The 27838-nt window shown below is 44.4% G+C and overlaps 1 protein-coding gene across 1 annotated transcript in view; it reads right to left on the reverse strand.

The window, feature by feature from the left end:
* Window positions 1–234: 234 nt before the first annotated feature.
* The window catches only part of bckdk (branched chain ketoacid dehydrogenase kinase), a 57331-nt gene continuing 29727 nt past the window's right edge, over window positions 235–27838 (reverse strand). Inside the window, exons 9-11 of the mRNA XM_059655533.1 lie at window positions 23197–23286; window positions 8450–8605; window positions 235–3560 (exon numbers count right to left, since the gene is read on the reverse strand). Of these exons, the coding sequence (XP_059511516.1) occupies window positions 3416–3560; window positions 8450–8605; window positions 23197–23286 (391 nt within the window). The 3' untranslated portion in view covers window positions 235–3415. The remainder of the gene's footprint in view (window positions 3561–8449; window positions 8606–23196; window positions 23287–27838) is intronic.

Here is a 27838-nt window from a genome sequence, read left to right on the forward strand (position 1 = left end):
TCAAATCATTGTAAATGTGTTCAATGGTTTTTTATAAATTTTATTACTGTTCATAATCAGTACTTCAAGCTGAAATGTTTTACAAGAATGCTTTAGAAACTTTCCATCCTGTCTTTTAAAGGCCATTTATAGTATCTGGGTGATAGCTCACCTACCTCTTGTCAGTGGTGTTTCAGAAGTATTGCTGCTGTTGCGACAGTGCATCATGTTGGTGCTGTACTCGGTCAACTGTAGTTTCACATGAATACGTTTAATGCAAAGTATCTTCACAATCATAAATCATTACATTCAGAGGTCAAAATATCTCACTAACTTTGGAAAATTCACAGCTGACCTGCAAAACATTTAAATACTAAAAAAATACGTATTCTGCATAATTGACGTGCAAACAAGACCACCATTAAGTGCTGCAGTTTGGTTTCACATCACAAGTGTGCAATTACTCCATTTTCTTCTTTCCCATTGTCTATAAATTTAAAGTCACTGCTGTCACAAGCATTTTGTTAACAATCAAGCAAATTGGTTTCTAAATTCCTGCAAAGACAGGGTTGATGCACAAAATTAACTTTTTTTTTGCATCCAGGAACTATCTCTGTATAACAAATTTTGAGAGCATAATTGCTGTGTACTTCACCACAAAGTCTTCCATGGGGAAGTATGACAATAATCTTCACTGCAACTATGACATTATCAAGAAAACTTTCACTGTAAATGGATTGGTTGAGCTGCCAGACTCATTTGCTTTTCTTTTGGTCAGATTTTACACTTGTCCCAAAAACCAAAGTTGTAGAAATGGGAAAGGGGTGGAGCTAGTAATGTGCTTCTTCGGAATGGCTACTTGCTTCCCGGCCCTCTGGGTCGCTGCTGTTATTGGCGGTAGTAGCCTACGGGCCTCCTTCCACCTCCTCCCCCCCATCACATTGCGTTACCACGGCTTACTCCTCCTTTTCACTTTGACAGCTATGGAGAACAACTCAGAGGCTGGGATGACTGCAGCACCAACAACAAAAAAGCTCAACACCACCGAGGACACAGTACCCTGATGCATCGCCTTAAAACATTCAGTCCCTTTACCAGCACCACAGACAGCAGTGTGTACCATGCTTCCCCAACAACCCAAACACTAACCTTTGCCACACAGAATGACAACAGCAGGGGTGTTTGGGAACCATTCTCTCCTCCAAAAAAATAGACTGGAAAATCTCCACTATAGCACTGTAGGAGTTCCTTCAGCACTAACTAATGGGTTTGATAAGAGGATTGGGGGTGGGGGGGGTGGAGGGAAGAGGCAAAATGTGGGCAATAAATGCTGACCTTGCCAGTGTTCCTACCCCCAACAAGTGAACTGAAAAAAGACACACAAATTGGAGAAATACAGGAGGTCTGGCAGCATCTGTGGAGAGAGGAACAGTTAACATTTCGCTGTCCAGAAAATCTGGGCAAGGGAGAGACTTCACTTAAGTCCCTGGTCTCGCTGTTACTATTTAAAAACTGTAAAAATCTGTGAACTTTAGAATTTGTGCTTTTTATTTCTCATTAAAAACTTTATTACAGCCTTTTTGTGACATTTCCTGATGGCAGATAACTAGCAAGAGACAGGCTAAAAATTCAAATAAAGCCATAATTTGAGACTTCCATAGCATCATAGACTTTCCTTTTCTGTGACAATTTATTGATAATTATTCATTATATTCAATACCATAAATACATAGGCAGTCGCTTTTCCTTGGAAACTTCAAAAAAGAATTACTTTGTCAGCATTTTGGATTTTTCCTGGACCTATAAGTGTGGAACATTTAACTCAAAGTGAGTAAGTTATTAAAACATCATGAAGGCTAGTGAACATGTTTCTATTATTATTATTAACCTCTTTCTGAACATTAAATGCAAATTATTATAAATTTGTCACCATCAGGAATCGAATATTTCAACCCATGGTGGGGGGGAACAAATCTTCAGAGTGGACAATTTTTTTTAAAGTTGGATATAGAAGGAAACAGGTTACTCAAAGAAAAATAATTCATTAAAAACACAATTCTGACCAAATGAATCAACTTTCTCCGTCTGATGGGAGGGAAAACTCTAAAATGGTGTATTTTGGTTTTTAAGGGATCATCGTTATTCAACCCCGAGAGAAAGAGATAAAACAGGCCTACGGGCAATTCGACGTTATGATATTTTGTTCTGTACTTGTAACCCGGATGTTTCACAGCTCCCAGTAGCTTTAAAAAAAAATTCCCAGATGAACAGTTAAAAGGCCTGTTCAGTAATGGGGCAACCAGGTGTGACAAAGGGGGACCAGACACTTGGCTGCATTCCAGAGGAAGAAGAGCAAAACCCATGAGGAACTGGTGACAGTGCATGGACCTAACATCAACAACATAAAGCTCAAAAAAAAGGAATAACAAGGCAAATTGACAACAGGATCTGAGCTGTAAATAGTGAAAGTAACACAGCTTTAACCAAAAAGGATGCTTGCAAGGCTAAGCCAGCAGCATATACTGTTTGCAAAAATGAATTCCCACATCTTGAATCTGTAATAACAGCTGGGTTACTGCTGTGCTGTGACATCAAACGTGTGAACAGATTGCTTCAAACTCCCTTTGAGCAGTTACTTCCTGCAGGGACTGTACAAACACCCTGTAATTCTGATTAGTGAGAGTGCTGCAGCTTCAAATTAAATAAGTAGCACCAGTATCTAAAAATACTGCAATTTCAATTTATAACAAATTAAATGAAACAGTGTTTGATCTGGAATGAAACTGTATTTTCCCCTCACAACACACACAGGGTTGGTATTAACGTATCAAGCCTCCAGCATTCAGCACAACCTGCAACTTCAATAGGAAAATGGGTAACCTCTGATTGATTGTCAAATTCAGAAATAGTTACCATCAAGTCTTAGAAAAGATTAATACAAGCATAGTACAATGATGTCTGAATTTTAAACTGTGGTAAATAAATGTGTCTCTACATCCAAAGAGTTAAAAAGAAAGAGAGTGTGGACTGGGATTTTTTCTGCTTAACATTGGCAGTTAACCATTTGTCCCTTGCTGGAAGGAAAATGCAGACACACACCAGCAGAGGGCACTGCTGACCAAAATGATCACTGGTAGCCAATGTTAGCATCGGGTCAGTTAACAGGAGTCCACTGTCCACGTTCACACAAGTCAAATAACTGCTTGTCACAGCAATATTTTCCCGCAGCCCTTTCGTTCAGCAAGTCAAATCTGAACTCCTTCACTGTCAGTGAAGCCAAGATAACCTTCCTGGATGGTTTTAGTCCTCATCCAAAAGCAGGTCTTCAAAAGTTATTGCAGTTCATGTCGAGTTGTGTTTGGAGCGATGGGGTTAGTGCGATAACCACCTAGCGATCATCTCCACAGAAGAGGGTTAAGCTGGACCGGCTCTTGACCTAGATGCGGAAACTTTCTTCCTTCCCATCAATGTGCTTGAGCCGCAGGTAAACATCGGTCCCAATGCCCTGCATGGACTGAATGGCGAGTGATCCACCCAGGTACTCAGCATAAGCACGGGAGGTAGGCAGGCCAAAGCCAAACCTGGACAAGAAACAGAGGAAAAGGGAGAGTTTTATTCCTGAAGCCTGCTCGGAGAAGCCATCACACACAAGATGGGACAACAACCCCTACAGCAACAACTACACGATTCTGGTAACTGCCTGAAGGGACTCTCCATCAGTTTACAATGCTGCTTCAGTGTTCATTCCGAATATCACTGGAGATTAGGGGATCAGCTTCATCCAGAATTATACTGTTTTAGTCATCTCTAATCATCTGCATGCCCCTTTGATTCATTCAGTCACTGGCTAAAATGTTAAAACCATGAGTAATTTGCTGACTAATATCAGCTTGGTTTTGAGTTAGTGGCTCATCTCAAAACTTCAGGATTAATAGTAACTAAACTGGTGGAAAACACATCCAAGAGATGACCTTAGCCCTGATGTGAAACATCCACAAAGAGGCTGTTCGATAACAACCCCAGGTCTAGATCAGTGTTTATTGTACACATCAGCTTCCTCCCGCCCCACTTTGCTCAACTCTGTTAAATTGTCCTTCCAAACCGTTCTCCCTCCCATTTGTCTGATTTCCCTTTAAAACATATTTATACTGTTCACTGTGAACACATTACACATTCTCACCACTTCTGGACAGCAACATTGATCTGTAACTCCCTAGTGAATTTATTACTAACTAACATTTATACACCTCCCGGTCAACCCAATCAAACTCCTCCATAGTCTTAAAAGATCTCAATCAGGCACTGTCTGATTTTTTTCTGCTAAAGAACAGAGCCATAGCTTGTTCAATCCTTCCAGAGGGATATCAACCTCTTCTGGGAAGTCTCCAGTTCTTTGTATGGCCAGCAATATTGCTGTGGCTCACCAGTCACAGATAGGGTCTTCATCAAGGCAGTTGCCAGCAAAGCTCATGCCCTGTAAAACAGGATACGAAGGAGGAGATACAAGACTTTCCCATGATGGCTTGGCAGGCGGAAGGGAGGGGGTCTATCTTCTCGGGTTAACTGTGAAGTTGCACATTCTCCCCGTGTCTGCGTGGGTTTCCTCTGGGTGCTCCGGTTTCCTCCCACAGTCCACAAGGTGTGCAGGTTGGTGGCGGGGACGGGGGGGGGGGGGGGGGGGGGGGATTGGCCGTGGTAAAAAAAAAACCCCACGTGGGGTTACAGGGCTGGGACTGTGTCTGGGTGGGATGCTTTTAGAGGGCCAGTGCAGACTTGATGGGCTGAATGGCCTCTTTCTGCACTGTCACAGATTTTTTTTGATTAATTCTTATCAACTGGGAGCTTCCAGATTAGAACAGTGGGTTGAGGAAGTGTTTGTGTGAATCAATTCCCAGAGACACACTGCCACCCTCAATGACCCTCATGCCATAGCCCTAGCCCCACACCCGCTCCCCCGCACCCCCCCCCCCCCCCCCCCCCCCCCTCCGCCCAGGGCAGGGGCCAGGCCTGTGAACTGTAGCCAATTATCCCCAGTGTGTGGATGCTGAGCAGTTCCTACAACAGAAACAAAACATGTCAATATGTGGAGTGCATTCAGTTCAATGACACATTGTGTAGGCTGACTTCATATTACTGATTGCAGTGATGTTAAATTAGCTGACAGGATGGTGCCATGGTTTAGTGGGATCAGGGGATATGGTTTTTGCTGTGTAGCTAAACAGGGAACCTAGATTTCTGATGATACAGCTCTAGAGGTTTCCTTGCTGTAGCTTCTCGGAGCACAACAGGATAACAGCACGCAAAATGAAGCCGTACCTGACAGTGGACAAATCCCACCCTGATGCACTCAATTCGAGCAGAATGTCAGCAGCGTGGTGTCATGTGCCCTGCCAGCCCCATACACCCCTGTTCCCCCTGTCACTGCTGCAGATGTCAGATCGGTGTTCCTGGGAGTTAACACAAGGAAAGCGATGGGCCCGGACGGTGTCACTGGCTGTGCACTTAGATCCTGTGTGGACCAGCTGGCAGAGATATTCACTGACATCTTCAACCTCTCCCTCTAACAGGGAGAAGAATCCATCTGCTTCAAGACCACCATCACCCCACACCTAAAAGCATGTGCTTTGTGTCTTAATGACTACTGCCCAGTAGCTCTAACCTCCTTAATCATAAAGTGCTTTGACAGGCTGGTCATGGCCCACGTCAACTCTAGTCTCCCAGCCTGCCTCAGTCCCCTGCAACTTGCCTATTGATGTAACAGATCCACAGGAGATGCCATTTCCCTAGCCCTGCACTTATCCCTGGAACATCTGGGCAACAAGGACATCTATGTCAAACTCCTGCTCATCAAGTACAGCTCCGCCTTCAACACCATTATCCCATCCAGACTGATCCCAAAACTGAGGCTTCGGTCTCGGCTCCAACCTCTGCAACTGGATCTTCAGCTTTCTGACCCACAGGCCGCAATCAGTGAGGATAGGTAACTGCACCCCCTCCACAGTAACACCCAACACTGGAGCACTCCCCCACCCCCACAAGGGTGCCTTCTCAGCCCCCCACGACTGTGTACCCAAATTCGAAACAAGTGCCATCTACAAGTTTGCCTACGACACCACTGTGGTAGGACAGATATCAAAAGAATGATAAGTCAGAATACAGACAGGAGATAGAGGTCTTGGTGCTATGGTATGATGACAACAACCTCTCCCTCAATGTCAGCAAAACTAAAGAGCTGATCGTTGACTTCAGAGAGAAAAGGAGGCAAAAACCCCCCCACCCCCCATATACACCAATGGAGAGAGTGGAGAGCATCAAGTTCCTAGGGGTGACAATAACTCACCACCTGTCCTGGACTTCCCACGTAGATGTGACGGGCAAGAAGGCACAACATTTCGGGCAGCTCAGTAAATCCGGCATTTCCATCACAACCCTCACCAACTTCTACAGATGCACCATTGAAAGCAAACTTTCTGGTATGGAAACTGCTCGGCCCAGGACTGTTAGAAACTACAGAAGGTGATGTGCACAGCCCAGATCATCATAGAAGCCAACCTGCCACCCATGGACATTATCAGACCCATCACATCCCAGTAATGGTCTCCTGCCTGACGGCACAGGTTGTAGAACATACAGAAGTTTGAACGCCTTGAACCTGCTGGTTTAAGAACAGCTTCTTCCCTGCCGCTATTGGACTGACGAACGGACTCTCCGACTTCAAATAATGCCCATCTTGTTAATCTTCATCTTACCTAGCACACACCCTGTGCAGTGTACACTGTACACCTTACTCAGTCCAAAGACTTGGTTCCACCCTCTGATCTCTATGTCCTTGCTTACTTTGATCCGCCTGTACTGCTCACAAACAAAGCTTTTCACTGTACTTAGGTACGTGTGACAATAAATCAAATTCATGTCCCCTCCGGGCAGCCTGGGACAACATTCTCCAAAAGCACACATTCAATTTAACAAAGTGAAGCAGTAAAGGGGTCAGGAGCTCTTGTTGCTGCAGATTTGAAAAAGTGGAATGAGTTGGTGAGCAAATAACCAACAGAGCTCTTAAAACTGCTGCTACATACAACATTCATCTTCCTCCACTTACACCATTTTGAAAAGTTACTGTCTTTTTGTACAAACTGCTCCAGAAAACAGCAGGCAGCAAGAAGTGCCCTCATGTATCACCTCGCCCCTTTAACATGGAAACTTGTCAGAGACACCATGAATTAATTACCACTGACCAGGGCTCCCCCTTTAACAGAGAACATCAGGATAAAGTCATTTCTCACTAATTATTTTATACGGAATATATCGTGTATCAACCACGAAGATTGGAGAAATGTGTCATTGGCAAGGTGAAAAGGAGTTGGAGGCTTGTGGAGCAATTGTTTGGGGCATACAGACTATTTCAATCCCCGTTTTAGAGCCACACAATTTATTCCTTTTCCTTAAAAAAAAGGATATTTGACATTACTTTTCAGCTTCCCAAATTAGTGTAAATAGAATTGGACAAGGTGTAGCAGACTTTCTGCAATCTGGACAGAGAACCTGTCTGCCACTGATGTGTGAATGTAGGAACAGAATGAGTGGGTGTTACAGTAAGAGCTCAGTTACACTTGTAGCTCTAAGCGAACCACAACTTCAAACAGGAATCAATGTTAAAACCAGAGTTATGGTCCTTCATATATTTCTCAGGTAGAGAAATTAAAATTTGGAATAATGAACTGTACTAGTGTACATTGTATTCCTAAGTGAAATAACCTGCATAATAAAAATCTGCATCAAGATTATAGCAATTTTTTAGTACTTTAAATGTACAATATTGTTAGTGACCAGCTCCATCTAATGGCCAATGTTGGTCAGTGCAGCTGTACAGGCAGAATTATTGCACTGAATAGAACATAGAACAGTACAGCACAGAACAGGCCCTTCAGCCCACCATGTTGTGCTGACCATTGATCCTCATGTACGCACCCTCAAATTTCTGTGACCATATGCATGTCCAGCAGTCTCTTAAATGACCCCAATGACCTTGCTTCCACAACTGCTGCTGGCAACGCATTCCATGCTCTCACAACTCTCTGTAAAGAACCCGCCTCTGACATCCCCTCTATACTTTCCACCAACCAGCTTAAAACTATGACCCCTCATGTTAGCCATTTCTGCCCTGGGAAATAGTCTCTGGCTATCAACTCTATCTATGCCTCTCATTATCTTGTATACCTCAATTAGGTCCCCTCTCCTCCTCCTTTTCTCCAATGAAAAAAGTCCGAGCTCAGTCAACCTCTCTTCATAAGATAACCTCCTCTGGACCCTCTGGTCTCCTTCAAAACCAAGTCCAAATGTCTCGTACCAGGGCTACCTCGTATTAACTACAAGCTACTTCCAGACAGCACAAACTCTCTGCCAGTGTACAATTTAACCTAACTGCATGGGGCCTTCCCAGTGGGACGAAGGATCTGTGTTTGCTCCTCACCCGTGCATTGGCCCAGACTGGGGCCCGCTGTTCACTGTGTGTCCGTAAAAGGAGTTCATTGCAGAATCCTGCGAGCTCTCCTCAGCCGTGGTGAAGTGATAATCTGTCACTTTGTCAATGATCTGGTGAGGAATCCCACCTCCACGATCCGAGATCCTGCAACAAAAAAAAGGGTGACAGCACAGGGCAGGGTGAGTGTTACTGTATAGTGTCTCACTCTGTCCTCGCTGTTAGTCAGTATTTGCCAAATGGACCCAAGGAGATGCCAACTGGTGCCTCTATTTTTGTGGGGTGTGCTATCAGTACATGGGGCAATCTTTGGCCAAAGCTGTGAGTAGTTTTAATAAAACACCAAAATCATTGTGAAAGTTCTTAGAATCAATTCAAGCATGTTGATTCTGTCATTTTACCAATGATATGTATATCCCGTTTTGACCGTTCCCATCAAAGTGGTCATTGAAAGGTAAAAGCTAACTGCTTGAAAACCCAATCTTTTGCTCCAGAAGGGTGAAGGTTAATCCACGACAAAAAAATGAGTGAACCCAGTTAATGATCACCCACAATTAACCTACTGCAGCAAAAATCAGTAAAAGGGGCTGACAGTCCCTCACTGCTCCTCAAGAGACACCTGCTCCCCCATGATCCCGCTCCCTCATTAAACTGCCATCTTGGGCTTGGTTTAGGTGTGGGCGATGAACTGTTTAGTCACAGTAAGTTTTAAAGGAGCATCTTAAAAAGTGGAGGCGAGGAGGGAGAATGATTTCAGGAAGGCTTTTTAAAAACAGGATCTCAGGTTTACAGGGCTTGAAGCCCATGTCTGATCAATTGGGCATGTACAGTAGACGTCTGGAAACCAGAGGTACTGATGCTAAGGCAGAGCAAGAACACCCCTACAAACTGACCCTAAAGCATCCTCTCAAAACACACAGAACTGAAAACACATCTACTTTAGACCTCAGAGAGGTCTCCTGATGTGGAAACAGCTGATGGAAGGACATTTATCCAACACCATTCCTGTCCTGGTCCATCACCCCTCTTTAGACCAGGAACTGTCAACCCTGGCCATCCTGGGCTCTAGCAGTGGCCAATATCTGCCAGGGTCAAGGTGCTCCAGAGGAGGATGGGCAGCCTGGTCCTGGGTGCCAATACCAACACGACGAGGAACCCAAGTGTGCCAGCTGTAACAGCCATGTCAGCTGACAGGGGAAGGGAATAAGCATCTTTGAGGTTCAGTTGTCACATGACGTACCGACTCTTGGGCATGTCTGGTCGTAATCAGATCCAACAACATTTTATATCCCACTGCAAATGTTATTTGATAACAGTGTGGAGCTGCAGGAACACAGCAGGCCAGGCAGCATCAGAGGAGCAGGAAAGTTGACGTTTCAGGTCAGGACCTTTCTTCAGAAAAAAAACCAAAAAAATTTTAAGAAGGAGGGTCCCGACCTGGAACGTCGGCTTTCCTGTTCCTCTGATGCTGCCTGGCCTGCTGTGTTCCTCCAGCTCCACAATGTTATCTTAGACTCCAGCAGCGACTGTTCTTACTATCTGACAAATCAGATTTGTCTCTTTCAAGTGTTTATTGGCACTGCCCATCAAACCACCTCATCTCAACTACACTGAATGAGGAGAGCTAAAGTCACACACTGCATTGTGAATCACAGTACATAGATGCAGAGCCCAGGACATGCACATGGACTGACAGGTGCGCACACCATATTGTGGAGAAATCCAATGTGCATTTCTGTTATTAAACATTAACCTGAAAATTACAAACACAACCTGCTCAAGTTTAACTAACAAGCTCAGCTACAGGAGAAATCAATGTCTTCTTTCCAACACTCACTGTACTTTGTACAGCTTTGACTACTAAACAGCCTTGAGCTTGTAGCTATTACCTTTCTAATGTGGGCTTACTATCTGTTACAGTAATGTCATGTCCCGTGTTCTGACAGGTCAGCTACTGCTACCCACTTCATCAACAGCGGACTTTGCCACTGCAAGTCCGTGCCTTCCTGTTTGCCAAGTGTGGGATGTAAATCTGCCAAGTCAGCGCTCGTATCAGGAGCGCACTTTTGGTCACCTGTTTATCCAACTCCATGGTTACCAGCACAATCCACATGCAGTGACGGTTATTAATATGCAACAGTATATTTATGGACAGATGTGTAGTCTAAGGGAAAGCAATTTCCTATGGAAACTCATTCTCCTTAGTCAAAGATTTCAAAACCAAATCGAGCACATTCACCTCATCTTTTGTCTGAACAGACAAAAGGAAGACTCATATCAGGAGAAAATGTACAGATGAATAAGATTTACACCAACACAATAAAGATTTGTTTTAAGACAATTATTCCGCCAGACCTATTCTCTAAAAGGTGGGTGCTACTCTGGGCCTGGGTCACAGATCCTCTCTTTGTTACCCCATTCAGACATCACATCACTGGGGGGGTAACTAATAGGGATGACCGCTCAAACCCAATCTTCCTGCACCTCCACACACGCACAGCCTTCCTGGACGGATTGCGGGATAACAATCAGGAACCAAAGTCCTAGTTGCTCACTCGCATCACATTAGGTCAGTGACTCCACAAACAGCTGGTGTCAAGTCACCTGAACCTGGGCACTTGGCTGGTTTTTGCAGTTAGTTCCAGTGACTGGATCACTGGCAGAGCCTGGCCACTGCTTTGAAGTGCTGGCTCTGCAGTGGCATCAAGATCATAAAGCCTTTTATTGTTGTTATTCTTAACAAAAAAAGTTGGCATTTACTCCAGTGCAAGCTCTGAGTACGTGCTGCAGTGTCAGGGGCACAGACTTGTAAGTGGCCATGTTAAACTAACAACAGCGAGTACACGTTACTGCAAAGCCTGGGAAGGATTTTCGTATATTTTGAAGTTGTATAAAACAGAGCTTCCCAAACTTGTTCCCACTGAGGCTTGAAAAATTGTTGCAACCCTTCAGTGACAGCTGGCGCGGAGGCTAGGACAAATCTAACATGCGCCTGCCTGTAAGCAGGTTTGCCTGTGCGCGCCCGTCTACCTGTGAGCATGTCCGCTTGTGCGCGTGTCCGGCTGCCCACATGTCTGCTTATCATCTTGTGCAGCTGTCTGTATGTCAATCTCAGTGTACAGCTGCCTGTTGGCTCAGGAGCACAACCGTCCAAAATGACTCAAGAGCGAGTGTTGCTGTCTTCGAGCTCCCAACTAGTGTTTCAGCTGGTCTTTCAAGCAGGGGGTCCTGACCTCACTTTAGAAAGCAGTGTCACAGTTTGACAGTTCTCCATTAGGATCCAACCTACCTCAACGATAATAAAATGTGAGGCTGGATGAACACAGCATGCCCAGCAGCACCTCAGGAGCATAAAAGCTGACGTTTCGGGCCTGGACCCTTCATCAGAGAGGGGGATGGGGTGAGGGTTCTGGAATAAATAGGGAGAGAGGGGGAGGCGGACCCTGCAGCCCAATGATATCAATGTGGACTTCACCAGCTTCAAAATCTCCCTTTCCCCCACCGCATCCCAAAACCAGCCCAGTTCGTCCCCTCCCCCCACTGCACCACACAACCAGCCCAGCTCTTCCACCCACTGCATCCCAAAACCAGTCCAACCTGTCTCTGCCTCCCTAACCTGTTCTTCCTCTCACCCATCCCTTCCTCCCACCCCAAGCTGCACCTCCATCTCCTACCTACCAACCTCATCCCACCTCCTTGACCTGTCCGTCTTCCCTGGACTGACCTATCCCCTCCCTACCTCCCCACCTATATTCTCCTCTCCACCTATCTTCTTTTCTCTCCATCTTCGATCCACCTCCCCCTCTCTCCCTATTTATTCCAGAACCCTCACCCCATCCCCCTCTCTGATGAAGGGTCCAGGCCCGAAACGTCAGCTTTTATGCTCCTGAGATGCTGCTGGGCCTGCTGTGTTCATCCAGCCTCACATTTTATTATCTTGGATTCTCCAGCATCTGCAGTTCCCATTATCACTACCTCAACAATAGGTCACTAATGACACTTGACCAAGTTATGCTGTCCTTTGAAGTTGCCTGTATAAGGAGTAAGCAGTACAAGATCTTTTTTAAAAATCTCATCTAACCACTGAGCTCACCTGTACCACACCCACACCCCATCGTGTGCTTAATCTTGTTTGGGCAGTGGCTACAGGGAAGTCCCACTTATATTTGGCAGGGCAGGAAAACAGGTAGCGAGCCTCCTCTCCCAAGGTGGAACTTCAGATTTCCATGAACAGCTCAGTAAAAATGTTTGATCCATTTCGCAAAATTCTGACTTCCAGACCATTTTCTCCTTGGCTCATGGCAGACACTCGGTCATACTCAGTTAGTTCACAATTAGGGAAAAAGGTACTGATTAACAAGCGAATTCTAAGGGGAAAATATCCAGTCAGAACAAATACAAAAGGATGAAGAGAGGATAAAAATAAAAACAGGTGGTCAATGACAGCTGGTTATTTTCCCTTCTTTGAAAATGTCCTCACTCTACTGATCTTTTCTCCTCTTTGAACCTTCAATTGCTGGACAGTGGATAAGCAACTCCTTCTCAAGTCAACCTCAGCAATGTCACCATAGGAGTGGAGAGAGTCCTCATCCAGATGAATGTTTAACCATATTCCCAGAATGCCAGCACCATCCTTGGGGGGAGTGAGGGGGAGGAAATTTTGGAATTCTCTACCGCAAAGAGGGCTGTGGAAGAGCATGGAGTATGTTGAAAGGGGAGATTCTGATTAACCCTGGGACACAGGGTAATATTCCATCAGCCATGATCATACTAAATGGTGGGGCTCATTCAATAAGCTGCATTGCCAATCCTGTGTAACAGGGTGTCCTTCTAAACTGTGTGCACGTGTAGAAAGAGCGAGAGAGAGCGAGAGAGAGATTCCTCAGTCTTCACTTCTCCAGCAAGATACAGAAGACCTAACACACTCAGTCTCTCCTCTGCAATACGGCACATCCTTAGAAAATCAGCATCTCCACTGCCTTGCTTAGAGGAAGCAGATAAGGCAGAGTATGAAAGCTGTGGTGTAACCAGACTTCTCCACAACTTATTACAGCTGTGGGTGAGTGTGCCAAGGACTGTGGTGTTCTGCCCAGTGCCAGGGTCAAGGGTACCCTCTGAGGCCTGGGAGGAGGAACAGAGGGTCCCAGGAAGTAATGCCCACCCTGGCACCAACACCACTAGCAGGACTGGAAAGGAGGTTAATCGAGAAAATCTGGGAGTTAGGAGTTAACTTTAAAAGCAGAAGCTCCAAAGTAAGAGTCTCTGGATTGCTACGTTGGGCAAAGGCAAACTAGCTCAGAGTAAATTAAGTCAGAGTTAAATGCGTGACAGGGTTTCAGTTCATACTGCACTAGCACCTGTACAGGGGCAGATGGGGGGGGTGTTCTGATGAGATGGGTTTCATTTGACCTCCCCACCCTCTCACCAGGACCAGTGTTCTGGCAAATCGAATAACTAAGGTTGTAGAGGCAACCTTCAACTACTCTGACAGGGGAGAGCAGGTCATGCCAGCATTACAGGGGAGCTGTTTGGATAGTGATACCCAGAGTGGGGCAAGAAGGGATAGCGTGTATAAACACGAAAAATAACAGTAAATAGGATCAAAGTGTGTTGGGGGGGTGGGGGGAGAGAAGAAGGTGGCAGAAAACAGGGTAAAAAAGCAAAACTAATGGGCTCTTTATTCGAATGTTTGTCATGTTCAGAACAAAATGAATTAACGGTGAAAATGCCAGGTTCAAAAGCAGAAAGTTGCTGGAGAAGCTCAGTAGGTCCCGCAGCACCAGTGAATAAACATCCCAGTTAGTTAATGTTTTTGGTCCAGTGACCCTTCCTCAGAACTGTACCAGGTTAATGGTCATGTAACCATATGCCTTAATGTCTGTAACACGGTGATGAAAGCTGGGAACTCAACATTCAGAGGTATGTAACAGTTCAAAAGGACAAGCAGGAAGGGTGGTGGGGTAGCATTGTTGGTGGGGGATGGAATAGGTACAAGAGCAATAAGTGATCTTGGATCAGAAGATGTAGGATTTACATGGATGGAGGGAATAAAAAAGGGGAGATGACACTGACAGTGGTGGATAAGTTGTTGTCGGTGATTCGAAACAGACAGGATTTACATGTATTTGGAACGGCAAGGATTCGTTAGGGATAGGCAACACGGTTTTGTGCACAGCAAATCATATCATGAGTTTTTTCTTTGAAAAAGCAGTGTCCCACAACGATCAAAGCCTGGTACCACTGCTTCTCAATTTATATAAACTATCTGCATGTGAGTTGGTGTAGTGGACAGTGAAGAAGGTTATCTCAGAGTAAGACAGGACCTTGATCAGATGGGCCAATACGCTAAGGAGATAACAAGGTGTGGAGCTGGATGAACACAGCAGGCCAAGCAGCATCACAAGAGCAGGAAGGCTGGTTTGCTTTAGATAAATGTGAGGCATTGCATCAGCACAAGCCTTATACAGTTCATGATGGAGCCCTGGGAATGCCGCCAAAAAAAAGAAAGAAAGAGAAATGTGGCGTGTAGGTGCATAGTTCCTTGAAAGTGGGGTCACAGGTAGACAGGGTAGTTTTTAAAAGGCAGCGTATGGTACACTGGACTTCATTGGTCAGTGCATACAGTATAGGAGCTGGTATGTCATGCTGCAGCTGTACAGGTTAGGCACCTTTGGAATACTGTGTGCAACTCTGGTCTCCCCGCTACAGGAAAAGACGATGTTAAACTTGACAGGGTTCAGAAAAGATTTAGAAGCATGTTTCCAGGATTGGAGAGTTTGATCTATAGGGAGAAGGCAAATAAGGCTGGGGCCCTTTACCCTGGAGCATCAAAGGCTTAGGGGTGACTTAGAGATCCTGAAAGGTCTGTTTCCGTGCTGTATAACTAAGATTCTATTACACCGGTAGGGATCGTCTATCAGTCTAACAGTAGCTACACAGTGGGATACAGAATAAATCAGGAGATAATATGGGCGTGTGACAAAGTCAGCACATGTAGTTCCACTATACCGTGTATTTTATTAATGTGAACTGGCTGTAATGCAATTGATGAGGGGGGGGGGGCGCTGTGGGGGAATGCTGAAACAAGGACAAGTACAAAGGAATGAGGTCAGAGCTGGCTGCAGTGACTGGGAAGGGAGTTTAGCAGCAAAAAGGTGGTTGAGAAATGATAACAACAACAGATATTGATGAGAATAGTTCATAGCTCACATGGAAAACAGTTGGGAGGTGTTTAGGGAAGGTATATAGGCATATTCAGTTGAATGCAAAGCCAGCAGTGGGACAGCTGCTCAGATCTGGAACGCTCACCAGGTCAGGATTAGGGAGTGTAGACATCTTTGAGGCAAGTGGGGTGGGAGGTAAATAGGGTGAGGGTTTGAAAACAAGGTTACAAAAGTTCCAAAAACGAAGGCAATGCTTGACTGTGAGGTCAGCAAGCACAATTGGGTAAATGGGATTTGGTAAGGTTCCAGGTAGCTGTGTTTCAGATGTTTATGGAGAGTGGAACGTGGGAAGTCGGTCTCAAGTCCACTGAAATGGTCAAGTCTACAGATAAAGGCATGAATGAGGGCTTCAACAGCGGATCAGCTCAGGCAGCAGCAAATTTGGACAATGTTACAGGGTTGAAAATAGGCTCCTTCTATAATGGAACGGACATGGTGTTTGGAAGCTCAGCTCAGGGTGAAATATGACACTGAAGTTGTAAATAGACCTACTTTGTCTGAGACAGACAGTCAACAGCAGAGAGATAAACTAGTTGCTAGGGAACAGAGTTTGGAGTGGCCTTTGAAGACAAGGGCTTCAGCCTTCCCAATATCCAACCACAGGAGATCTCTGCTCATCCATTATCAGTCAGAAAGACAGGGTCTGAGTTATATATAAAAAAAATAGGCTGGGACATTTTTCACTGGAGTGTAGAGGTTGAGGGGTGACCTTATAGAGGTTTATAAAATCATGCTGGGCATAGAGAAGGTGAATAGCAGAGGTCTATTCCCTAGGGTGGGGGAGGCTTCCAAACTAGGAGACATGGATTTAAAAAAGTAGAGAGGAGGAAGTTTGGAAAAAAAAGGACATGAGTGGCAACTTTGTTTTCTGAACAGAATGCTGTGTGTGGAATGAACTGCCACAGGTGGATGCAGGTAATTAAAAGGTTTTAAAAAATCATTTGAATAAGTACATGAAAAGGAAAGGTTTGAAAGACATGGGCCAAATGCAGGCAGGTGGGACTAGCTGGACCAAAAAGGTCTCTTTCTGTGCTGTATGACTCAATAACCCAAGAGGTAACTTCTTCCATGCACAGGGCAATACATATACAGAACAAACTGCCAGAGGAAGTGGTGGAGGATGGTACAATTACAACATTTTAAAAAGCCATCTGAATGGGTATTTGAATAGGAAGGGTTTAGAGGGATACAGGCAAAATGCTGGCAAATGGCACTAGGTCAAATTGAGATGTCTGATTGGCGGGGACAAGATAGACCAAAGGGTCTGTGTCTGTGCTATACGACTCTACATTGAGCAAGCAAGCAGTCAGATAGCTTAGCAACAGCAGGAAGTGAGACCAGTGACATGCGAGACATTTTGACAAGTTAAGCCTATATCCTATTCCACAAATATTTGTGGTCTGAATTCCGTTTACTCATGCATCTGGTTTCAGAAGCACTGACAGGGATCTGTACTGACTAAAGGTTTATTTGGGAGATGAAGGCAGCTGGTCAGAAACGAAACATCTGGGGTAAGAGGAAAAAAAAACTGGCTTTTATATAATGCCTTGCATCCATAAAGGTCTGGAGTGAAATCACTGCCAATTTTAGAGTGAAAGTCACTGTTATAATGAGGGAAATGTTTAAACTAAACAACTGGGAACAACAACAGGATACTTAAATCAAAGCAGGCCAAGCAGTATTAGAGGAGCAGGAAAGCGGACATTTTGGGCCTACAACTTTTATTTCCCTCATTACAACAGAAGGGTCTACGCCCAAAACATCAGCCTTCCTGCTCCTCTAATGCTGCTTGGCCTGCCGTGTTCATCCAGCTCCACACCTTGTTATCTCAGATTCCCCAGCATCGGCAGTTCCTACTATCTCGGATACTTAATCAGATTGATCTTAGTTGAGGTGTGGAGGTTACCTAGCACATGGAGAAATAAGGAAGGGATGATCACCTTAGTGGGGCTGTACTATAGACACCTTAATAACCAGCAGGGAATTGAGAAACAAATTTGTAAGAAGATCTCATTTATCTATAAGGATAATAGGGTGGTTATGGTTGGGGATTTTAACTTTCCAAACATAGACTGGGACTGCCATAGTATTAGGGGCTTGGATGGAGAGATATTTGTTAAGTGTGCACAAGAAATTTAGTATGTGTATGTATCTACTAGAAAAAGTGCAAAAAACTTTACCTATTCTTGGCAAATAAGGCAGGGCCGTGTGACTGAGATGTCAGTGGGGGAGCACTTTGGGGCCAGTGACCATAATTCTGCAAGTTTCAAAGTATGACCAAAAAGCATAGACTGGACCTAAAAGTTTAAAGTTCTAAATTGGAGGAAAGCCAAATCAGACAGTATTAGGCAAGAACTGTCAAAAGTTGATTGGGGGCAGATATTCACAGGCTGGAAAATGGGAAACCTTCAAAAATGAGATAACAAGAGTCCAGGGACAGTATGTTTCTGTTACGGTAAAGGGTAAGGCTGGTAGGTGTAGGGAATGCTGGGTGACTGAAGAAACTGAGGTTTTGGTCAAGAAAAAGAAGGAAGCATATGCCTGCTATGGACAGCAGGGATCAAGTGAATCCCTGGAAGCGTATATAAGGCAGTGGAACTATACTTGAGAGAAATCAAGAAGACAAAAAGGGGACATGAAATAGCTTTGGCAAAGAGGGTTAAGGAGAATCCAAAGGGATTCTACAAATCGTTACCCTGTAGTCCGTAACGTGAGAGAGAGAACAGGCCACATTAAACATCAGCAAGACCACCTGTGTGTGGAACCACAGGGAATGGATGAGATACAAAATAGTAAGAACTGCCAATGCTGGAGACAGATAACAGTGTGGAGCCGGAGGAACACAGCAGGCCAGGCAGCATCAGGAGCAGGAAAGTTGACGTTTTGGGTCGCAGTCATGTCTAAAAGAGAGTCCCGCTCTGAAACATCAACTTTCCTGCTCCTAAGAGATTTACTGGGCACCTTGCTAAGATATTTATATCGTCAATAGGCACCAGGAGAGGTGCCTGAAGGGCAGCTAACGTGGTGCCACTATTTGAGGAAAACCCAGGAACATTAGACCCGTGAACCTGAGATCAGTGGTAGGTAAATTGTTGGAGGGAATCCTGAGGGACAGGGTTTGCAAACGCAAGGACTGATTAGGGATGTCTTCACGCGTGGGTGATAGTGTCTCACTAACTTGGTTGAGATTTTTGAAGGCATGATGAAGATGTTTGAGGGCAGAGTGGTGGACATAGTCCATATGGACTTCAGAAAAAGGTGTTCGACAAGGTAGAAGATGGTAGACTGTTTAGTAAAGTTAGATCACACAGAATACAGGAAGAACTAACTGTTTGGATACAAAATTAGCTCGAAGGTAGGAGACAGAGGTTGGTGGTGGAGAGTTTCTTTTCAGGCCAGAGGCCTGTGACTCGTGGTGTACTGCAAGAATCAATGCTGGGTCTGCTGCTTTTCGACATTTATATCAATGATCTGGACGTCAATGTCGGAGATATGGTTAGTAATTTTACAGATGATACCAAAATTAGTGTAGTAGACATTGAAGGTGACCTCCGGGTACAACAGGACCGTGATCAGATGGGCTGAGAAGTGGCAGATTGGCAAGGTGTATCAGGGCAGGACTTAGACAATTAATGGTAAACTCCTAGGGACTGTTGCTGAATAAAGAGACCTTGGGGCACAAGTTCATAGTTTCTTAAAAAGTGAAGTCACAGGTAGACAGGATAGTAAAGGCGAGATTTGGTACACTTGGTCAGTGCATCGAGTATAGGAGTTGGAGGTCATGTTGCAACTGTACAAGGCAATGTTTAGGCCACTTTTGGAATAGTGTGTTCAATTCTGGTCTCCCTGCAATATGCAAGATGTTGTTAAACTTGAAAAAGGTTCGGAAAAAGGTTTACAACCTTGTTGCCAGGGTTGGAGAGTTTCAGCTATAGACGAGGCTGAATAGACCGGAGCTGTTTTCCCAGGAGGGTTAGAGGCCTTGGGGAGGGGGGGGGTTGGGTTACATTCTAAACGCTTATAATAGGTCATGAGGGGCATGGATAGGGTGCATGGTGAAGGTCCTTTTTCCCAGGGTAAGGGCACAGGTTTAAAGGTGGGAGGGGAAATATATAAAAAAGGGGCACCTTGCTAAGATATTTATATCATCAATAGGCGCCAGGAGAGGTGCCTGAAGGGCAGCTAACGTGGTGCCACTATTTGAGGAAAAGCCAGGAACATTAGACCTGTGAACCTGGAGATCAGTGGTAGGTAAATTGTTGGAGGGAATCCTGAGGGACAGGGTTTGCAAACGCAAGGACCCAAGGGGCAACGTTTTCATGCAGAGGATGGTGTGTGTGAGGAATAAGCTGCCAGATGAAGTGGTGGAGGCTGGTACAATTACAATATTTAAAAAGGCATCTGGATAGGTATATGAATAGGCAGTGTTTAGAAGGATATGGGCCAAATGCTGGCAAATGGAAATAGATTTAAGGTATCTGTTTGGTATGGACAAGTTTTCAGGAAGGGTCTGTTTCTGAGAGGTCAGGGAATTAAGTGAGGAAGGGAAGGGAATGCACTTTCGCTTTGCTATTTCCACTTTATCCACCTCTAGGAATCTGTCCTTACTCTACCACAAGTGAAGAAACAATTATTTGATAAGTACCATGCGGTTAATGTTTATTCTATTTCTAAATGATCTAAAATCATAAAGGAACTGATGGTAGAGTTAAATTTTTAAAAATCCAAAATAAAGAAACTCACCATTGAAAATATAATTAAGAAGTTAATTCAAGCAGAAGAGGTGGTGTGTGACAGCTGCAGGATGTGGGGGCTTCAGAGGCTGGAATTGAACCTGGGTCCCTGGAGCTGTAAGACCTAACCACTGAGCCCTAACCGTTACAATCCGTGTAGATAATCAGTGACAGACAGGACAAGAGATTCTGCATAATCAGCATAAGGAGTTAGGCACTAAATTAACAGTCAGGGCCTCTTTGGATTATTACCAGAGCCATGTGCAAACTGGAAGGTGGTGATTAAGATTAGAGAAGCGATTGTGGGGTCCAGTGGTGAGAGAGTGAGAGAGCAAGATGGGCTCACGTCCTGAAGCACTGGTAGCAGGACTGGGAAATATAGGAACTCCATCACTGGGACAGTCTACACCTGAACCACGCTGGACCCAGGATTTCAATGAGCTGCATAACTAGGGAAGTAGAGAGGCTTTTAAATTAAATACTGGTAGAAAGGGATCATATTTGCTAACTCTGGTACGTCAAAGGGTAGAGAGACAAGGCAAGAGAGAAGGCTATTAAAGTGGGAAGTGATAAAACTACTTGATATCTTTATTTATGTCACACCCCTGCTCCTCTTCCACCTGTACTTCTATATTGCATGTGTGGAATACATGTGCTTTTACAGGATATGTAGCATAAAGACAGCCTTTTGGCCAACCCTTTACAAGAGGTTTGTGGTTAGGTTCTTCTCCAGCATCCCCCCCACTTTCCTCATCTAAATTTACCAATGAAACTATCTACCTCCTCATCACTCAAAATGTTTGTTGGCAGGCCACAAGGCATTCTCTCCTCCACAAGAGGAAACATTCTCTATATCCACACAATCAAAACTCTTCCCAATTTTATGATCTTTATTAGATCACTCAGACATGCTTCTTCAAGAGTGAAATAACCAGCCAGTCATTGCCAAGACACATCATCCTGAATTGGAACTTTATCACTGTTCCCTTACGGTCACTCTCTTCCTAACAGCACACTGGGTCTATCACATCACATGGACTGCAACAGTTCAAGGTGGAAGCTCACCACCTTCTCAAAAGGCAATTTCGGAATAAGCCAGCAAACACTGGCTCAGGCAGCAAAGCTTTCCTTAAAAATTCCTTCTTCTGATATGCATGCCATGTATTTCTCAAATCAACTATGTCAATCTCTTGTCAATACAGTGTGGAGCTAGAGGAACACAGCAGGCCAGGCAGCATCACAGGAGCAGGACAGTCAACATTTTGGGTTTACACCCTTCATCTGGACTGGGAAGGGGGAAGGGAGCTTGGAAATGAGAGGCTGGCAGTAGGTGGATGCAGGCGGGGGTATTGGAGATTGGGTCAGTGGGAAGAGTGGGAGTGGACTGGTTGTGTCAGGTCAGGGAGTCGGGGATGAGAAGGGGGGGAGGGTTGGACAAGACATGAGGCTCAGGGCAGGGAGATTTCAAAACTTCTTCCCCATCTATCTGCCCCACCCTTCCCAATGACCAACCCCCACTACCCCCTAGCTGCATCCACCTATCACCATCCCACCTACCTTCCTCCAGATTAATGCCCCTTCCCTCTTTATTTCAGAGTTCCCTTCCGCCCCCCTCCCCAGACCTGAAGGGTGTAAACCCTCTATTTCCTGTTCCTTTGCTGCCTGACCTGCCGTGTTCCTCCAGCTTCACACTGTGAAGAGTCTGAATCCAACAGCTGCAGCTCTTGCTATCTCCTACGCAAACCTCTAATGTCTTTTACACATTATGTAATATAAACTAGAACTGCATACAGTACACCATGTGATATAACCAAATTTCAACAGAGGTTTAAGTTAGAGAGTTTGTATTTCTTAATTTATGGCCTTGTTTATGTGTGGTGTAACTGTGTGATTTAGGTATTTGTACTCAGATGCCTTTGTTGCTGTACTCCACCTAGACTTGTACTTGCCAAGTAATAAAAGTGACCTCATTGTTCTTCCTTTCAAAATGTATTACCTCCTGTTTAAAAATCGGTGTTCACACTTTGTTTGCCAATTTTGTTTTTAATTCTTAAACGAGATGTGAACCAGCAAGACCAGCATTTATTGTCCATCCCCATGCACATGAACTGAGTGGCTTATTTGACCAATTCAGGGGGCAGTTAACAGTGGACTCTGTTGCTGAGAGTTTGGAGTCACATGGAGGACAGACTAGGTTTCCCTCCTTAAAATGGACATTAGCAACACCACTTGAAGTGGTGTTAGCTGCTGGAGTTACACCCAGTCACTTGACCGTGAATCTGGGAAGTAGGCTGTGAGACAGAGGGATTGGTAGCAAGGCTATGTCAATGCTCAGTCTCCACCTTCTAGATGCCTCCCTCAATCAGAAAATGACTGTGCTTCGACAAGGACTACCCCAGTACCAGGAGCCTGAGAGCAAACATGCCAGCATTTGCTAGTCACAACCTCCCACTGGGTAAATACCAGCTGAGAGAGAAGGTGTCATGTCTCAGAGCAGCAATCAGCAGTTTTAGAAACAAACACCCATTTTCAGCTGACTGTCAGACACAGCATCACTCACAGATCAAGCAAAGGGCTGGCACAGATAATCACGGTATCCAGTTTCCCCATAGTTATCCACAGTAACTGGGGCCAAGAGTAATTACCAAAGTGCATAGTTCACACAAGAATAACAACATTTCAAACAAAAAAAATAATAAAATTCCACGTTAGGGGAGGAGGCCATCAACTCGAAATAGGCAAAAGTAGAAATACCTTGGGGGGAAAGAAAATATTGATTTACCTGATAATGAAATCAATATCATTGTTGGCGATGGTGACCACGATGTCAGGGACATTGTATGGTGTGTCAAGGTGACTCTCCATCGTAGCTCTATGAAAGGAGAGAGAAAAACAAACAAACAATCAAACAAACAAATCCCATGAGATAAAGCAGAATACATACTGAACAGCACTTACACATTCATCCAGTTGTATTTGGCATGAACAACTTCATTCTAAAACAAATGGATTCAGAACGACACAGTAAGGATTCAAATTCATTGTTCTAACGAGAGGTATCTGGCAGAGGGAACCAGGCACCAGCACACATTTCTAATCACCATATTACAAAAACAATTGGCAAAGATGGGACCAAACTGAAGGTACAATTGTTTAGTTTGTCCAGACAGTTACAAGTGTTACGTTACCTCAAGTCAGTTTTCTTGAGAAAGGCAAGGGTAGACTTAAAGAACATGGTTCTACTTCGGAGTTGAAAAATATTGGTCCTAAGTGTACAGTCACTTCCTTTTCTTTATTCATTCATGGGATGAGGGCATCACTGGTCAGGCAGCATTTATTGCCCATTCATAACTGCCCACAGGGCGGTTAACAGTCAGCCACATTGCTGGGGGTCCAGAGTCACATGCAGGCCAGACCAGGTAAGGATGATAGTTTCCCTCCTTAAAAGGACAATAGTGAACCAGGTGGGTTTTTCCGACAACTGATGATGGATTCATGGTCATCATTAGATTCTTAATTCCAGATATTGTACTGAATTCAAAATTCCATCATCTGCTGAGGTGGAATTGGAACCCAGGTCCCCAGAACATTACCGAGGTCTCTGGATTAACAGTCCAGCGATAAGGAATTTAACAAAGTTGTTACATGAATGAAAATGGTTTTAAAACGCAATAAAAAAAATGATTCTGAGATGCTTCACAACAGGATTAAAATCTAAAACTGAATATTAAGAAATACATCTGACGGCAAAAGAAACTTCAGGAGACCCAAGGTCTGGAAAAGTTGCTTGTTTTAAGGCACATATTAGAAAGGAAGAAAGAAAGAAAGGTAGATAGAAGGGCCTAAGAGGCCCAGGAAGGAATTCTAGAGTTTGGACCCAATGTCTGAAGATCAGAAATTTCATTACTCAGGTGTGAGAATGTGCAGCCCAAGGCAACATGGAGTGGTCAATGTGAAAACCAAATGTTTATGAGGAAGGTAGCTAAGAAGAGAGGGGTGGGGTGGGGAAAGAAAGGGCGATATAAAGAAACGTAAGAGGAGGCTCATGTGAAGGATAAACACTGGTAGGTCATAGGACCATTTTTTGTGCCAGAGAGTGTGTGCATGGGGGTGGGACAAGGAGAGGGGGAGTGAGGGATAGACAGGCACAGACAAGATATGGAATAAGGTAAAAAAAGGAGTCTCATGTGAAGGACAAACACTGGGAAGCCATTGGACCATTTTCTGTGCTGAAATTCTATCACGTAACCATGATCTAAAGTCAATGTCAGAATACATGATATAAATGTATACACACACATGACCTTTTACATAATCTGCACAATAGCTGTCAGACAATTATATATTTATAGAATGTCATACAGCATGGAAGCAGGCCCTTTGGCACATCTCGTCCAGGCTGATCAGGTTTCCAAAACTGAACTTGTCCCATTTGTCGGTGTTAGGCCTATAACTCTAAATCTATCCCACCCATGCACCTATCCAAATGTCTTTTAAATGCTGCGATTGTGCCCAACTCTAACCAATTCCTCTGGTTCCAAACACGCACCACCCTCTGCATGAAAGAGTTGCCCCTCAGGTCCCTTTTCAATCTTTCCCTTCTCACCTTAAACCTATACCCTCCAGCTCTGGACTCCTCTACCCTGGGAAAAGACCTTGGCTATTCACCTTATCTATGCTCCTCATGATTTTTTTAAAATAAAAATACTCTATAAGGTCAGCTCTCAGCCTCCGAAACTCCAGGGAAAAGTCCCAGCCTATACAGCCTCTCCTTATAACGCAAACCTTCCAGTCTTAGTAACATCCCTGGAAATCACTTTTGGACCTTTCCAGTTTAAGGCATCCACCAGTACTCCAAATATGGTCTTACTAATGTCTTGTAGAGCCAGAATAGGATTGTCCCAACTCCTATACTGAATGGTCTGACCGATAAAGGCAAGTGTACCAAAATGCCTTCTTCACCACTTTGTCTACCTGTGACGCCACTTTCAAGGAACTACGGACCTGAATCCCTAGGTCTCTCTATTTGACACACACAGCTAATGGTCAGGCCCTGGTGGGGTATGTCCTTGCCCTGGTTGTCTTCTCAAAATGCGTCATCTCACATGTATCTAAATTAAACTGCATCTGCCATTCCTAGGCCCACTGCCATTGTTGATCAAACATCTTGTTGCACTCTTCGATAATCATCTTCACTGTACCACCCATTTTGGTGTATCGTACAGCTTTGTACACCATCCTGACTTGGAAAAGTACTGGGTCAAAACCTTGCAGCTCCTTTCATAACAGCACTATGGGTGTCTCTACATCAGATGGTCTGCAGCAGTTCAAGATAACAGCTCAACATCTTCGAGAGCAACTAGTGATTGGTAGCAAGTGATGCCCTGCCTGCAACAGTAGTAGACTCGCCAAGTTTAAGGGCATTTAAATGGTCAGTGGATAAACATTTGGATGATAATGGAATAGTGTAGGTTAGATGGGCTTCAGTTTGTTTTCACAGGTCAGTGCAACATCGAGGGCCAAAGGGCCTGTACTGCACTGTAGTGTTCTATGTTCTATGGCTCTGCCAGTGACATAACGAAAGTGAATCAAAATAAAACTTTCACAGAGAGAATACAAAATAGTTAAAAGTTGAGAGGTTGCAACTCTCCCACTGCAAGTCAATTGCTCTGGAAATGTCATAACTGGAGAAAAACAACATTCAAAAATAAAGTGAAGACACAAGAAGAGAGAAAACCTCGGAAGGCAAATGTTTACAAAATGGGGTTTCTTGCCAAGTTAGGCAGTAAGAGTCTGCGCTGGAAGCGACCAAATCTAAAAGTAGGTCATCACTGACAATGAACAGCAGCTGGATAGTGAGAGTTGATATATTTTTTAAAAATCCGCAGGAAGCAGAGAAAATTCAATTTCTGCAAATTAGTATTGTGGCACCAAAAGGAGGATCATTTCTCTTGCATTAATCATTGCACTCGTTGCCAGATTCATGGGAGCTGGAAGAAATGTGAGCAATGGTTGGGGTACTAGCAGTTTAGTTTCACAGATAGTGCAATGGCAAGTATTCAGGGAAACCGCTCCAATACATCTGCTCAGCCGTGCCAACAGAATGGCCTACGTTTGACACGTGACCAAAAGGTTCACCTACCATTTCCACCGCGTACATTGTAACTTGACACAGCAAAATCAGACCCGGTCCTTTTTAAAAGGGAAAGTTCATATTTTTGTCAGATATACACTAGGGATCCAGCCCTGTTTACAAATAATTCTGTGGAGAGGTAGGCAACATGATTAGGCAAAATCCTGATGGAATAAGTTTGGAGGCTACAAGTTTCTCCCAGAGTCAAAGATTCAGATAGTGGGCCAGTGCCTCAGGAGGACAAATGACAGAGTGCTACTCATGCACAAGCTGTTTGTACTGAGGCCAGAGCCAGCAGATAAGAGACAGAATAAAACATGTCATGAGAGAGAGACTGGTAATACTCCAGCAGATTAAAAAACAAAAAGCAGAATAGACACACAGAGACACGACTCAGCTGGAAGTGGAAACAAATGAAGGAAGTGAAATAGGACAGGTACGAAAATTGAAGTGATGAGTGAAAGGCAAGGCAAATGTTCCACTCATTCTCTCTAATGTTTGTTGAGGATAGCAACTGAAATTTGACAGATTGAGATAGGTCTAATCCAACAGAAGATTTTAAATTGTAGGGAGCGAGCAAATAAAAACATTTACACCAAGTGTCATGGAGCAGTGGGGTTAATAGACAGAGGGGGGGAAAGACATGTGATTTGGTGATGAGGTGAGAGAAAAGAACGTTCAGAGGTGTGGGGAGGCAGACTTTTGTAGAGCAGTACCAGTGTCCCTCCCTGTGAGCCAGGGGGCCTGTGTTCAAATCATATCTGCTGCAGAGATGTGTAATAACACCCCTGAACAGGTAGATTAAAAAAACAAACAAACAGTCTGTGGGGTGAGTTTTTGGGCACGGCAATGCATGAACCACACCTGGTTTCAAAGATCATACTGGAGTGACAACGAAATGCTCAGAACAAGAGGAAAATGGGATCACATACAAAAAAGAACAGAATCGAAGGACATCATGGGCTCTAGGTATTTGAAAATGTTCTGACGGTCAAAGCTAATCTGGAGACAGTTAGAAACCCTTTCAGAGAATCCTACATAGTCAGCATTCAATAACTGCTTCCTGATAGATTTTTTTTAAAGAAGAGGTTGGAATTAAATTGGACCCTGAGATAAACTATTTCCAACCAGTAAGTCATCAGTTTATAACAGACCCACACAGCTCCTAACACTGTCTCTTCAGATGAATTACTGTGTAGGCAGGTAAAGCTTAAACAAAAATAATGGCCAGGCAAGAGCCACCCCCACCCCCTCGCTTAGTGCTTCATGTCAGAGAGCAGTGCCAAGTACA

The sequence above is a fragment of the Stegostoma tigrinum genome, chromosome 27, assembly GCF_030684315.1.
Source record: "Stegostoma tigrinum isolate sSteTig4 chromosome 27, sSteTig4.hap1, whole genome shotgun sequence".
Lineage (NCBI taxonomy): Eukaryota > Metazoa > Chordata > Chondrichthyes > Orectolobiformes > Stegostomatidae > Stegostoma > Stegostoma tigrinum.